General features: G+C 35.7%; 2 protein-coding genes and 1 non-coding gene across 3 annotated transcripts; 1 reads left to right on the plus strand and 2 right to left on the minus strand.

Moving 5' to 3' along the window:
* Window positions 1-958: 958 nt before the first annotated feature.
* LOC109851710 (poly [ADP-ribose] polymerase) lies at window positions 959-5,218 on the minus strand. Its single transcript, XM_020422042.1, has 5 exons — window positions 4,955-5,218; window positions 4,312-4,453; window positions 3,685-4,235; window positions 3,361-3,566; window positions 959-3,205 (listed from the first exon to the last, which is right to left on the minus strand). Exons 1-5 carry the CDS (start codon window positions 5,066-5,068, stop codon window positions 1,255-1,257), a joined length of 2,964 nt encoding a protein of 987 aa, XP_020277631.1. The 5' UTR covers window positions 5,069-5,218; the 3' UTR covers window positions 959-1,254.
* Window positions 5,219-5,623: 405 nt separating this feature from the next.
* Window positions 5,624-5,695, minus strand: Trnat-cgu. Its single transcript has one exon. It is a non-coding gene; the product is annotated as a tRNA-Thr (tRNA).
* A 751-nt stretch (window positions 5,696-6,446) lies between these two features.
* LOC109851716 lies at window positions 6,447-12,519 on the plus strand. The gene is made up of 10 exons (XM_020422057.1): window positions 6,447-6,902; window positions 7,117-7,281; window positions 7,667-7,831; window positions 8,429-8,599; window positions 8,748-8,856; window positions 8,957-9,110; window positions 9,724-9,853; window positions 10,027-10,209; window positions 11,505-11,852; window positions 12,021-12,519. Exons 1-10 carry the CDS (start codon window positions 6,779-6,781, stop codon window positions 12,281-12,283), a joined length of 1,812 nt encoding a protein of 603 aa, XP_020277646.1. The 5' UTR covers window positions 6,447-6,778; the 3' UTR covers window positions 12,284-12,519.
* Window positions 12,520-14,176: the final 1,657 nt, after the last annotated feature.

Raw genomic sequence — 14,176 nt, forward strand, 5'->3', positions numbered from 1 at the left:
GGTATTATTGTAAATGGCGGCCACTACTTAGAACATGCTACGCGTAGCCATACTGTCCAGCAGAAGTAACGCAGCAATTGCAACTGCTACATGAAGCCGCTACGTAGCGCTACGTAGCGCTAGCTTCGGCTAAACACACCCTATTGTTCGTGAAAAAGCGAGTAGCTGATTGGTTATCGTATGAATTTTACAGATTATTCTCTAGAAGAGGCGCGAGATGATCTGGGAGCAAAAAGGGTGACTTCCCCTCTATCTGTCAATATGTCCCTTATAGCATGAAAGCCTTTTCGATCAAGGGCCATCGCACACAAGCTGCTGCGTTCCGTTTCACGCAAATTCGCGCACGTGACATAGCTGCATACGCATAGCAGAAGTCCACTTGGACCAATAAGCATCTAGCATAGTGTTGTGTAAAATCACTGTGACGACTTTTTGCTAGATGCTCATTGGTTGAAATGGTCTTATGCTATGCAGCTGTCATTTTGTGTGTGATAGCCCTAAATGTAGCTTCTTCTTCTTTGCTTCTATGGCTCACGCCCCTGCGAGAGAGGAGCAAACGCCAGTCTACTGATATACATTCTCAGAACGAATCCCCTAAATGTAGCAATCGCTTGTCCGTCGATAATAAATAACGCGGCTAGTATACAGATATACTGGTAAGAGAATAATAATAAATTACTTGATTTAATTATGATTGTAAAAATAAAAATAAATAATTGTATAACATCAAAAAAGTTACATGAATCACCGTTATCCTTGCTATTTTTTTTCATAACATAAAATTTGTCATTTAATATCCACCACATGTGTGTGCACGATGACTTTTCGCAATAACAATCTGCAGAAGTCTGCCGTCAACAATGTTTTTTTTATTCGCACGCGTCGTAACGCGCGATTTTTTATATAAATAAAAACACAATCAGTTTTTATGAAAAATTTATTATGTTTATATATCAAATAATTATTATGTGTATCTTATTACATTCGAGGTAGCAAAGACCATTTGGTGCATACAAACAAATTTATAATGAACGGTACAACTTAGAAAATTATACTTAACACATAGAAAAATAGATAACATTTAGTAATCACAGAATGATAAAATCAAAACATGAAATTTTTAAGTAATACAACACAAATCAAATTCACACTGGAACGGAGTATCAAATAATATGAAATAAAAAATAAACCCACAAGAAAAGTGTAACTTAAATGGGACCTTGAGCACCACTGGTTTTTTTCCATTATATGGTTTTAATATTTGTATTTGAATTTCATTCTTATCAAGTAGCGCACTTTTACCTGAGCTACATCGTATACGATGTATTCGTTGTATAATAATGCCAATGGTTTATTAAGATCAGCAGGTACACCTGTTCCCAAGGGGACTTCAACGCCGTCTTCTGTCTTATAGACATTCTGAGGATCAGGTTGAGTCCGACCGCGACCCAATGTCGAGTGTTTACCTTTAGGTAGCTTCTCGATGTAGTCCGCATGATATCTCTCGTACATATTACCCAAAGCGACCTCACAAAGCAGCAACAGACCAGTTGGATTCCCACTGTGCGTACAGCAGTAATTTGCAGACTTGGACACCATATCGGCGAAGTAAATACCCTTGCCGAACATGTAACCCGTAACGGGCGCTTCTGGAGGCGCAATGCGCAAACCTTGCGACAATATTCCCGCGAAATTTGTAGTTCTGGATCCGTGCCAGAGCAACTTTCTGTTGGACAGCTTCTTGAAGGGTTTGTATCTCTGCTCTTCGCCTTGTCTCTTGACGACAAACACGTCCTCGATCTCGAGCTCGTATTGCGTGTGAGTAGACGCGTGAGTATTCTTGACGTATTTTTCAATCATCTTGTATTCCTCGCTTGTTTTGTCCAATACATCAATATCCGTCTTCAGCTGCTTGTAGTGACTGTCGAGCGGATTCTCTTTCTCGTCAGTCTTGTCACGCAAAAGATTGTAGGCAATTTCCATCTCGAGCAACGCATCCAGCATGTCGCATTTGTTTTTAATCTCATCTGGATTGTCGAGAATTTTTGGTCCGGAAATACCAAAATTGTGAGGTATCAGTGTATAAAATTTATTGGACGCTTCGATCAATGTGAGGCGTTCTGGATTGCTCTTCTTCATTATCTCTTGCAATTCCGTTAAGACTGAATAAGCTTTCTCAATTTGCTTCTTAGACAGTTTTCCGAGCGGCATTTTATCCATGTCTAATTCGAACTCCAGCATAACTTTCTTCATCTCATTCACATCGAAGATAAGACGCATCAGATCCTGAATTGGTTCCTTCAGATTACTCTTGATATCAGAATCCAGAGAAACAACTTCCTCGTCTCCATGATCTATATCGATCGGATACATCAGGCCGGGCACCTTAACGAAGTGTTTTCTATTCGCCCAAGTATTACCAGATTTCTCGAGATACAATTCCTCGAACTGTTCTATACATTCTCGCAGCGGCATTGATTCCAACTTGTTGCCACCTATTGTAGTACCGATTCGGCCCCAATTTCGAAACAAGTAATACTTATCGCGCTTATCGTGCTTCAAAATTTGTATCTTGTAATAACTATTCTTCTTTGACTGTATGTCTGTCAAACCTAGTGTCGCGGTGTAATTATTTTTACCGTCCTGATAAATATGCGCGCAGTCTGCCAATCCACTATCAGGATCAACAGCTCCGCCACCTTTTACTTGCACCTTTACCTTGCCAGAACTCGATTTTTCAAATCTGCTTTTGCTCTTGGAAGCGCCTGATTTTGCAATAATATTGGAAAGTCGGGCATTTATATCGCCACCCCAGCTGGAGATAGTTTTATTCTTTAAGAGCATAATGGGAGCATCTGTATATTCTTTTGCTTCCTGTATAAAATCTTCCGTTACTACTTGAATATCGTGAGATTTAACTTCTTCCATTCTTTTGTTCATTTTGTCCACTTCATTCTGATTTGAAATTACAGCAGCCAAGTCTTGATGAATTTTTGTGGTAACAACACCGCCTAACAATAAAATCTCTTTTTTTAGTTCTTCCTTATTTTTTTCTGTTTTTCCCAAAATAAGAAACTGCATGTCCCTCAAAGGACGTGGTCTTCCTTGTACTTTTGGTCCATCTGCTTCATCCTCTTCTTTTTTGATAGAGCTTGATGACGCAGTTACTTTAAACACACGTTTTTTTACCTTGGACTTGTACGATCTAAAAGTAAATCACAAGCATTCATACAAATTTCTATTTATATTATGTTTCTTGACACTTTGCGGTCCGCGGTCTACCCGAAAGCGATTGACGGCATCATGCCGTCGACGGACCGCAAAGTGTTAACACACATACTACGTGAAGAAGATATTTACTTAATTGGAAACTCTTTCTTCATATCGCTTGGTATTTCACACTTCTTTCTTTTTGGATCTTGGGTAACATACTCGCATTTAGTCCACTCTGTTACATTACCAGTACATTTATAACCCAAGCCCGAACTATATGTAAGCTGCCCCTTACATTTTGGACAAGGTTCTAAAGCTCCAAAATATAATATATCGGATAACAGATTCAAGATCTATATAAAAAATAAAGACTTAATTAAATATGACATAGACATCTTACGTAATAAATAATTTAAGTAGATAAGACATTTAAGTTAAAAGTTATTAACGACATAATATGAAAATATTTACGTTTGATTCTCCTGTTGGAACTTCCTGGCGATTTTTTTCCAATATTGCAATCAATTTGTTTTTTCCAAGACCGGAAATTTGATCTCTTATTGTATATAACTCCTCATTCTGTTTCTTCATCAATTCCAGTTCCTCTTTGTCTTCCGGTTCATCTTTTACCTTTTTTGGAGGAGGTGGTATTTCTCCTTCGGTTATTTTGGGCAGTGCTGTTTTAAGACTTTCCCGATCTTCTTTTGAGAGTTCTTTGGCACCTGAAAGCTCATCTCCTCTTCCATAATATCCCAAATCTGCTCGTAATTTTGCAAAACACTCTACATGATGCCATCTATCCAGACCACCAAATCTTCTAGCTTCCTCACTCTCATAATCTTTCTTTGATATTCTAATTTCGCTCTTTATTATCTTCTCATTACATCCTCTGCAAGTAGATTTATTAGATTTGGCATATTCTACCTTGAAATCTCCAGACCCAGACCCAGCGCCAGCGCCAGCAGCTTTGGTTCTTTTTCTTCCTTTTCCAGATGTTGGAGCAGTAGTTTTGAGACATTCTTCTGCAGATAAAAATATAAAAACACATTGATGATAAAAGAAAATAAACTGAGATTATTTTCCAAAATATATGCCAACCAATTTTCTTTCGAACTTCGTCTTGATCATCATTACGAATTTCATCAAAGCCAGCAATATCTGCAGTAGATTTTGGCCTCTGTTTCAGGAAGAAGCACTTCACATGATACCATCTGTCTATTTTTCCATCATGAACTGGACTCTGAAGTTATTAAATTTATTAGGTTTAGCTTTTGAACGTGTATGGAATACACACACTCATTAGAATACTTGTTATAAGATGGTTTTTATTAATTATGTCTAGTTTATCATGTATAAATGTTTTATTTTACAATCTTTCTTTAATGCAATAAAAATCAAAACTAGCACATGACATTTCCTACAAAGAGAAAGAGCAAATAAAAACAACAAAGTGAAGATGATATCATCACCATTATTGATATTATCATAATTTATGCAACTTTGACGTTGCTACGTGTTACAATTTTACGTAAGATCATCAGTCTTAATTGCATCTGCACGTGCTTTTGCGTGGTGTATGTACGTGCAATGGAATGTATTTGTTTGCAAGAACATTGACAATTTATTGCGGTACAGCGTGACAAGTGACAACAAAAGCGTCACAGATACGCTGAGAGCATCCATTATTCTGACGCGCAATTTGTTTGACGCCCGAAGTTTTCGCGCACGTAAAGTTCGATACCTGAACAACAGTAGAGATCCTCAGACTGAGCTTGCTAATAGGTTGTTTGCAAGCTTGACATTTGGAACGATCGCTTTTCGCGTATTCCGCGCGATATGGGAAGTCGTCGCTCATCTCGCCGATTACGATTGCTCGTTCGTCGTCCGAGATCGCGGAAGTAGATGCGCCTCACGACAATGCCCGGTGAACAGCACCGGTCACGCGTATATAACAGAACGGCAGGTTATTGGCAGACTATCGGCACAACTTAGCGGTTGTATAATCGGCGCCAAAACGTCTGCAGAACGTCTACCAACCTTCTGCAGACAACCAAAAAGTATCCAAGTATCGATGAATACGATTGGCTCTTAATTCATGTAACTGTGGACAAAAAAAGCGATGCTCTTGTTTTTTTTTCATGCACAAAGATACGAGACAAGAAGATCACTTTGTTATTCAAAAATTTAAACGGTTTTAAATGTTTTTTGTTATATTATTTACACATCGTTTTATATACGCCGTATCGCAATAAGTTAATGGTAATTTAGATGTCATATTATTTTTTTATACATAACACTCTGGTTCTTAATATATTATTTTAGATTGCATATCTTTGAATTTGCAAAAATGACGTAAAAAGTTGTGGAACTATGTAAATGAAAAGTGCGAAAAAGAAAAAAAAAATTAAACTGCCTCCTGTGAGGTTTGAACTCACGACCCCTGGTTTACGAGACCAGTGCTCTACCACTGAGCTAAAGAGGCTTCAGGATCTTCCCTTCTTGGTAAAAGAAAAAAGTGGCCCGACTACTAAACATCAAATCTTACGCAAAAATATGTTGCAGTTAATTTTGCAACATTAATTTTAAACAGAAGAGCGCAAAATTTAAAACGAAAATCTTTGCAATCAATTATTTATCCGTTAACTGTGTCTGCTTGATAAATGCAAACGGTTTTTCTCGATGTCGGAGTTTGTTTTAACTCGTATATTTTATTTCAAATTACAAGATTTCTCGAATGTATTGAAATGTGTTTAAGCAAGTCGAGTTTTTGTAGAAAAATATGTATATTACGTACGTATAAAATAAAATTTTTGAAATCACACGAAGACGAACAAAAACCAACGGTTTTGAGGGAAAAAATTCATCGCTTTGTGTGTATAGAAGATCTCGAATTAAGTTGACGCGTGAAGTTATTTTCGATAAAACCGCCGGGAATAGATTCGAATTTGTTGAAATTCGTGTTCGCACAACTCTCACTTCGTGATCGCGGACCGAGTTGACAAATCGTCGTGTCGCCAAACTCGGGACAACAAAATGGTAAAGTTCGTATTCCGAAACAAGATCATCGAGTTGGCGCCGGACACACAGTCGGCGCTTTACAGTGCGAAATGCAATCTCCTGGGATTTTCCTCAAGGCCTGTCCACGCTCTCGAAACAGATAAAGCACCGGAAAACGATAAAAGAGCTATCAGTTGTATGCCAAACGGAAGCTGTACCCGCTCTTGGCTTGGCTGACACAACATTTCAGAAACAAGATTTTGTGTTGCTCCATTCACATCTTTGCCGTGGTTATTAGTGTGAACTTGGTCTTCTTGATGAAATCTTTTTTCGCGTCGTGTTTCAATCATTGATAAAACAGATTGTGACTATCGTGCGATACATTCCGATAAATATAATATTATATTGAAATCCCATAATCTTGTTTAGGGACAATTTTTATTTTGCGTGGAATTACATATCGTCGAAATAATTTCTCTTTTAATTTTATTTAAAAACAAACAAAGAAACCACTTTACGTTGTAATACGCGAGTTTCGTAAACGGTGCTTCTTATAACGGAGATCAGGATGAGGTGTTCATCGATGGTTCTGATGGTCTTCGTTTTCTTTGGCCAATACATCGTTTATTCTCCGCAGGCGCTTAGTTTCAGAGAGGAAGTTGAGCAAGAAATGGATAAATATAATAAGAGAAGTAACGGATAATGTAACATACTTTTGGAAAAAGAACGAAATCGAGTAGAACTGACATGCGCGAAGTGTTAAAATTTAATTCGTTAATTATTTCGAATTGCGCGATAAACAATCTCAAATCAGTTGACACCAAACCAATCAATACGCGCTTTCTGAACAATAAAATGAACTTTAATGAACGTAATGTAATTGTTGTTGTTTTTTTCTTTCCGAAGGTTACCAATTATGTCCCCGATTGCGACTGAATAACGGAAGGGTTCGTCCACGGGCACGAGGTCGAATCGTAAGGTTCAGTTGTAACGACGGATTCATTCTCGTGGGCAACAGGTATTCCACGTGCGTGCATGGTGTATGGGACACTCCTATTCCCGTGTGTGTGAGTAAGTAAAGCTTGAAGAATTATCTCGGTGAAATTGGCCATCGGAGTGTTTACAGACCTTGTAACACATCCGCTTTTTTTTTTCTTTTGAATAGAAATAAAGTAGCTCAATCGATATTGTAACAGGCGCGAGAAGCGTCTAGTTTTGTTTCGAAAGACATGAGATTAATTTCAAATAGCTCGAACACACTACTAATTAAATGATATTTTCTCGCAATAATGAAAAACAATGATAGTTAATGTTAGATTTTTGAATTTATTTTTTTTTGAATTTATCTTTTTGTAAATACGTACATTTTTTTGTAAATACAATTCTAAGCGAAGCAATAGCTTTGAACGCAACAACTTTGATTGAGTGGACTGTATTTAAGTTTATCTTTCTGCAGATGCCGAATGCCCGAAGCCAAATCCACCCCCTCACTCGGTTATGGGATCAAAGTTGGACGGCGCGATATTGATGTTCTTTTGTGAGCCCGGCTATTCGCTCATCGGCAGTCCTGAAATTTATTGCAATGGATATCAGTGGAATGGAACGACCCCTTTTTGTCGAAGTATTTACAATGAAGCAAGAAACAGTTTTATTTTTCTTTCTATTTCATTTTTTTCTTATTTCCCTTCTTGTTTTTCTCATTCTTTTCAATACAATAAATGCGTCGGCTTACGCGATAAATCATTTCAATATAATATCGTGATATTAACAATATGTCAATATCTAATTATTTTACGTTCAATTTTTATATTTTACAACCAGTAAATAGATATAGTCAATACGCTGGATGTACGCGTGCAAATATAAATTTTTTAAACGTGTGAATCAATTACAGAAATTACGTTAAGAATTTGAAAATGATTTGAATTCGAAAATTTGTCTAAGGTGCTTAATTTGCATCTCAAATATATAAAAATTATTCATTTTATCCTTCTATGAAATTTAAAAAACCCATTGCGAAAAAATCATCTTGAATTCGGACTTCCTGCATGCCGTGCAGTCGCTTCGCCAATTCGGCATTTCACATTTTTGTTTCGTTTTTTTTATCTCTTGTTCAACTTTGTTGAAAAAAAAAATTATTATTATTTCTTCTGCCAAACTTCTGTCTAAGTTTTATTCATCTTAATAACGTGACAACATCCCGATGTTTCATGATAAGATACAAACACGTCCGCAATGACGAAGTGCGACTTCGAGACGTCAGATCTCTGCTGGTGGGAGGCGGATCCGTTTCACGATTTCAATTGGCAACGTCACAACTTCGAGACGCCGAGCATGCACGTCGGCACCGGACCGACGCACGATCACACTTTGGGAAGCGGAAATAATGGTATATACACACACACACAACGTGTAATATCTTCTCGTACGACCTCAACTGCAGCACGCTTGATTGTGAAAATAAAAATAGAACGCAATAAAAATACTGCAGGAGGAGAGCTGGAATTGTCTCTTTTGTAAACAGTCGCTGATTTCAGGCTACTATCTCTATATCGAGGCGTCCGGACGATTAGTGAACGATACGGCGAGAATCATATCCCCTCTGTACAATTCGTCATTGACGGAATCCGGATGCTTCTCGTTCTGGTAAATAACGTAAAAATAAAATGCACACGCTCGATAATTTATTCAAACAAATTCGATAATTTGTTCAAACAAATTTGTGTTCAAACACAACTACTGGCAGGTATCATATGTACGGTTTTACGATGGGTTCGTTGAATGTGTACTTCAAGCGAGAGGATTCCACGCCACAACTGATGTTCAGTAAGAGCGGGAATCAAGGAAATCAATGGCTTAACGGCATTTTCAACTTGCCGAAATCTAATGTTAGCTTTCAAGTACGTTGCGAGTGTTCATTTAATTAATATTAAAAAAAAAAACTACTAGATACAAAATACTAATTAAGTAGAGATAGTATTAGAAAAATATTATTAAACATACTAATTTGAAAAAATACTAGATAAAATTTAAATTCATTACGGTAAAATTAAAAATTTTAAGTTTTGTATATTGCGAAAAACTTTGTAGTGGTAAATAATAAGCAGATAGACCGATATAAGTATGTCGCATCACAATAGACAAAATTAGATGGGTTATATGGCAAAAATTAAACTGTTGAAAATGAAGTAAATAAAATTTGAACTCATTATATGGAGCAATAATCTAGACTGATGAGTTTATTGTGAGTTTAAATTTTATTTATAAATTATTTACAATTTTGTCCATCATGAGCTGTGATACAACTTATCGTGAATCTTGATTACTCACTAAAAAGATCCAACTCAAGGATCGAAAACCATTATATTTTGGAGTAAAATCATATTTTCACACACATTCTTGTATATTTGCTCGTATTGGTCCTTCTACTTATTATTATAAAAATTTCGCAAACAGTTTATCTATAATTTTTATAGATTGTGCGACTTGATTAATTAATTCGATTATTTACAGATTGTCATAGAAGGGGTGCGAGGCGCTAGTTACGTAAGCGATATCGCGATAGACGATGTTGCTATTTTACAAGGCGATGAATGTGTCGTTAGAAACGAGTCCGTGACTAACATGACCTCGAGCGATTATGGTGAGTTCACGTTATAAAACATTTACACAAATTTCGCACATTCTCGCGCGCTTCAATAAAGTTTTTAGACAGTTTTTAAGTGTATAAAAAAAAAAAAAAAAAAAACAAAACAAAACAAAACAGATTATGTATACGTGTCGCCATTTAAACAAAATACCCGCGATCTTTTCTAGATCAGATTGAGATAATCAATGCGCAGCAGACCTGCCGGAACAGATGCACGTTTTTTGTGACAGAAAGTACTGTTTCCACAAAATCGACATTTGCTACCGAGGGACCGGAGCCCTGCCTTTGTACGATCGATTGTGCAGATCGCTCCCTCTGTTGCCCGGATTACGCTGAATACTGCATACTAGGTAACTGTGTCTAATATTCTACGCTGTGTATGTCTGATCGATCTTTGGGTTGATTAGAGTGAACTTTAGAATTCAGTTTGATCAGCATTACATATAAACTCGCACAATTTCTCTGATCTCAAATTAATATCGCGAAATGTTTACCATATTTCTCCTCGAGACTTAATTTGTAAGTTTATTCGTTGTAACGTGTATGCGCAAAAGATTTTGTAAGTCGAGATAGAAAAAAAACACGGAAAGTAGTTGCAATAGGATAAGAGCGGAACTAGTTGATCATAAATTTTTAATTCAAACTATTATAGATCTTTGCATAATTATGATAGACTAACAAGAATTGTTGTAAAAGACAGCATATTTATCATATAAAATATTGCTTACATAGATAAACATGTATGTTGAATAAAAACATCAGAACGACCCAACATGTTCCATAAGTGGCATGAGAAATAAGTTGAGACGAAAGTATAATCAGCTAATAAAAATTATATATTATTTAATAACAACAGAATTAGATATATCAATCAAATCTTTGTTAAAATGTTTATTTCTTTTTTATAAAGTACGTGATACTTATACGTGAAAAGCGTTACTTAACAAGAACTAAAAACTAAACGTCTTGTAATAAAAATTAAACATAAAATATATTGTAAAATATATTGTAATTAGCAAGTAATGAAAAATAAAAAGTAACTTATTATTAAAAACAAAAAGGCAATTTCCACAGTCAGAAAACAAATGAACTTTAATATGTGACCTAATTAGCTCTTTATCAATATTGATTGAAATATTTTTTTATAATTAAAAACTCTTTCTCTCGCTAGTAAATAAAATAACAACATCAAAGTTAATAAACATACTATGACTTATATTGAAAAACTTCTACTTTTTATTAATCACTATAATTGTCACGAAGACTAAAAAACCGACCGATCTAATAATTTTACTTTTGGTGCAAAAAACCAAAAAATCGCCCGTTGACGGCCAAACATATATGCAGCGCAATAGTTTCCGTTTTCGTGCTTTTTTTCACGCAAACATCAACGTGTTCATACGCAGTTATTGAGATATTTGCAAGTCCCAACTAGCCCTCGTTCTATTCTGCGAACACTATTGTATCTTCGATTCAGTTGATCTACACGCTCGCTTGCGACTGACTGTCCGTTTCTTGAACCTTCTTTGTTTCCTTTACGACTTTATATACTTTCGTTTATTTTACAAATATTTGAGTCACTTTTATAACAAAAGTCTCTTTACATCTAAATCTCTCCCATAATTTCTGAAATTTTCAATTACAGCCTACACTGGCACGATATTCGATAGCACGACGAAATCAGCGAATGTAACGCTTATGGTGCCAGCAGAAGCTACCACTGTGAAGAGATTCCCGATAAATCCGAAAGATGACATCGATCCAGACGTGCCCTCAACAGTCACCAGATCCACAATGTCAAGTGTTATCATGAAAACCTACACTACAAAAATCGTCTTTGCCACAACAAGAAAGCCTCAGACTAAGAAAACGACACGTGTGATTAAACCAACGCCGCAGGTGGAAACAAAGGAAACGCCCTTCGAACTCAAGACAACTACGAGGCAATCCGAAGAGACACCGACGAAGCACGCGAAACTTCAAGATCAATCTGGTAACGTTAATGTCTTTTCACATGAAGTTGCTCCTTTCATTGTTGAAATGTCATTGAGACATTACTGATGCAACTTCACGTGCAAAGGTCTTTGTAATGTTTGTTACGTATAAAGAAAGTAAAAAAAAAAAGTGTAAAATGTTACATTGATTATAAAAAAATTCATAGATCAATATGATGCGGAGCGGAATCCGGAGAAAGTGAAACACCGTGGAAACATTGAACTGGAAATCGTCACCGCGGTCGGAGCGACTTTATTTGTGCTCTTCGTGGCGCTTACAATCATGATCATCTTTATCAGGAGAAAGAAATCTTACAAGAGAGGAACGAGCGGTTCGGCGCTCTCAGAGGACAGCGACGTCCGTTTCCTGACATCGGACGAAATACTTGATTTTAATTTAGCTCGACCTACTGATAATGACGAGCTGTAGCCTCGAAATATCAAAATTTGTTATTCAAAATTAAATCGATTTGAGTATTTTATCATACTCTCTTGATGAACAAATCAATAGCGGTAAATGCATTTTATTGATCTTTCACCATTTCTTTAATTTAACCTTTTGCATACAGACTTAAAAATTGACGACTAATACAGACTGGGTCTGTGAGACCCACGCGACTTTAAAATCGAATATCTACGCGAAAAATCAATATTTTTTCAATTTTGATTTTTTTAATTAAACGTTTAAACGATTCTGCGTCGAATAAAAAGCAAAAACAAATTTAAAAAATCTCTAGTAGTTTCGAAGTTGTGAGCGTTTAAAAACAAAATTAACTTTTACCAGAGAAACCGGTTTTGAATTTTTGAACTGGGTCTGGAAGATTTATATCTGTATGCGAAGAATATTAAGACTAAAAAATTATTGCTTATTTCTGTATAACGGAGTATTATTTTCATCAGACACACACACACACAAACACAAACTTGTAATTATATTATCATAAAAAGTTTTTTATAAGTTTATGATATACACTTATGATACATGCTCTAAGTTTTTTAAATATTTTATGTATATATTATTATTTTATACATATACATATATATATTATATTTTATATACATATATATGTATATATATATATATATTATTTTATATATATATATAAAATAAGGATGTTGACTTCTATATAATTAATTATATAAAAAATTAAAATATTAATTATATATAAAAACTTTATATTCAATATAAATAATTTATATAAATTGTATAAATTATTTTAAATCTAATGATTTGTAGTAGCTCAAAAATTTTCAAATTAAAATAGACCAGTGGGAGCACGGTTGATTAATATATGAAGATTGTATGTGAAGTTGTAACAGACGTTTCGATCCCGGGATGTGGACTATCAATGCTAAAGTTAATTCCTAGATGTCACAATTAAATTAAATTATTTTTAACTAAATGAATAATAAGAATATATTTGGTCATGAGAGCCGATCGCAGGGTGTTTTGCGGAAATTATACGTGTATATATATATATATATATANCTGGAATCTCCGGCTTTCCGGGCCGTCGCCTTCCCTGTTAGGCCACCAAGGCACTTGGAGTTTGTCTCGCAATATTCTATACATCTATTGAAGATGTTCTGATACTGTAATACCGCCTATACTGACAGCGTTAATTTAACAATTAGTATTATTATTATTATTATTATTCATTTAGTTAAAGACTTTTAGAGCCCGAGAAAAATTCTCAGTTTACTACTAAATTATTTTTATCTGATATCTCTCTTCCAAAATATATCGTCTCGCAACGTGCGCACATAATTTTATATAAATCGAGTTAATCTTTCTCTAATAATCTGTTTTCCGATATGATACGCTTGTGCTAACGTCTGTTTCAAAGCGTCAAACGTACGTGCAAATTCAACAGATGGCACGATCTCTGATCGTATCGGTGATACGATAGCTCTTTCAAAAAATTAAACTGCCGTTGGCGTTGCGCAAGAGATTCTACTTAAGAAGTAAATCACGCACTTGCGATTGTCGAGCGCATCGATTGATTTCACTCGGGGAGTACGTCATTGCCGAAATATGTATGCAGAAACACGTAGACGCAATAGTTCGTCCACACGCTACCCACAGTTGCTACACACAGGTGAATCGCGTCCAGATGTTTAGATAAGGTGTTACGTATTGCCCGTAACTCTTTTTTTTCTTCTTTCTCTTAAATCAAAACGCAAACAAGGGTCCGCGTTCGGACCTCGAAGAGTTTATAATTCTAATTTACAAATTCTGTCGAAAATCCTTTCTCCCTTCGTCAAATACATTTTTCACAAGTTAGTTACGTTCATGTGGATCCAGTGAATTATTTATATAGCA

The sequence above is a fragment of the Pseudomyrmex gracilis genome, unplaced genomic scaffold (assembly GCF_002006095.1).
Source record: "Pseudomyrmex gracilis isolate BER0280 unplaced genomic scaffold, ASM200609v1 scaffold_19, whole genome shotgun sequence".
Taxonomy (NCBI): Eukaryota; Metazoa; Arthropoda; class Insecta; order Hymenoptera; family Formicidae; genus Pseudomyrmex; species Pseudomyrmex gracilis.